Below are 1,178 nucleotides of genomic sequence, written 5' to 3' on the forward strand. Positions count from 1 at the left end.
GTATAGTGGTAACAGACAGTTAAGTTGTTTAACCAGGTTCAGTTGAAGAGTATAGCGGTAACAGACAGTTAAGTTGTTTAACCAGGTTCAGTTGAAGAGTATAGTGGTAACAGACAGTTAAATTCGATGACGAGGAACCCACTTTGAGACTAATAAAGACTGTCATGTTAAACTTATATTAAAGTTTTTCTTCATTACCCATTTAAGCCGTCTCCAGCCATTATTAGACAGTTAAATTGTTTAACCAGGTTCAGTTGAAGTGTTTCGAGATATTCATAGTTTGTCAGAACAAAACAAATGGACTTGTGTGTAGTTTCTATCGTAACAGAATTAGCTTTCTGAAGCTAATCAATTTTGCATTCCTAGCGGCACAAAATAGGTAAAGTAAATGTTACTTAGATCAACTGTGTTATCTTCCAGGTTACCCCCACAATGCTCTCCCTGGCATGACGAAACCTACTCTCGAAGCTCACCCACACCTGCGGAATATGCAAGGTAAGTTTATTTTTGTTATATAAGTACGACAAAAAATATCCTAGTCTATTCTGGATACGGATGGTCAAAGTTTAAAGTTGAGAGCTTGTGAGTAATTTAGCACTTAGATACCGACAACTTGAATAATTAGATGGGATCTGTTAGACGACCATGTTTGGATACAGACAGTCTGATTTGTTAAATGACATTCTTTGAGTACGTATAACCAGAATTGTTAGAAAAACGTTTGATAGGTCATTCTTTGGATATTGAACAACCTGTGTTTTTAGATGGGAGTTGGGTGATGGCATTATCTGAACATTGACGACTTGAATTGTTAGATAATATTTGATATATTAAATTATTTGAATACAGACGACTGAGAAACGACCTGAAATGTTAGATAATATTTGGTAGATGACATTATTTGAATACAACGACCTGAAATGTTAGATAATATTTGGTAAATGACATTATTTGGATAATGAACGACCTGAAATGTTAGATAATATTTGGTAAATGACATTATTTGAATATAGACGACCTGAAATGTTAGATAATATTTGGTAAATGACATTATTTGGATACAAACGACCTGAAATGTTAGATAATATTTGGTAAATGACATTATTTGGATAATGAACGACCTGAAATGTTAGATAATATTTGGTAGATGACATTATTTGAATACAAATGACCTGAAA

At 33.4% G+C, this 1,178-nt stretch overlaps 1 protein-coding gene across 1 annotated transcript in view; it reads left to right on the forward strand.

The window, feature by feature from the left end:
- The window catches only part of LOC106463142 (retroviral integration site protein Fli-1 homolog), a 139,400-nt gene that overhangs the window by 106,475 nt on the left and 31,747 nt on the right, over window positions 1-1,178 (forward strand). The window contains exon 6 of the mRNA XM_013923130.2: window positions 421-495. Coding sequence (XP_013778584.1) covers window positions 421-495 — 75 coding nt within the window. The remainder of the gene's footprint in view (window positions 1-420; window positions 496-1,178) is intronic.

This window comes from Limulus polyphemus, unplaced genomic scaffold (genome assembly GCF_000517525.1).
Source record: "Limulus polyphemus unplaced genomic scaffold, Limulus_polyphemus-2.1.2 Scaffold1333, whole genome shotgun sequence".
In the NCBI taxonomy this organism is placed as follows: Eukaryota; Metazoa; Arthropoda; class Merostomata; order Xiphosura; family Limulidae; genus Limulus; species Limulus polyphemus.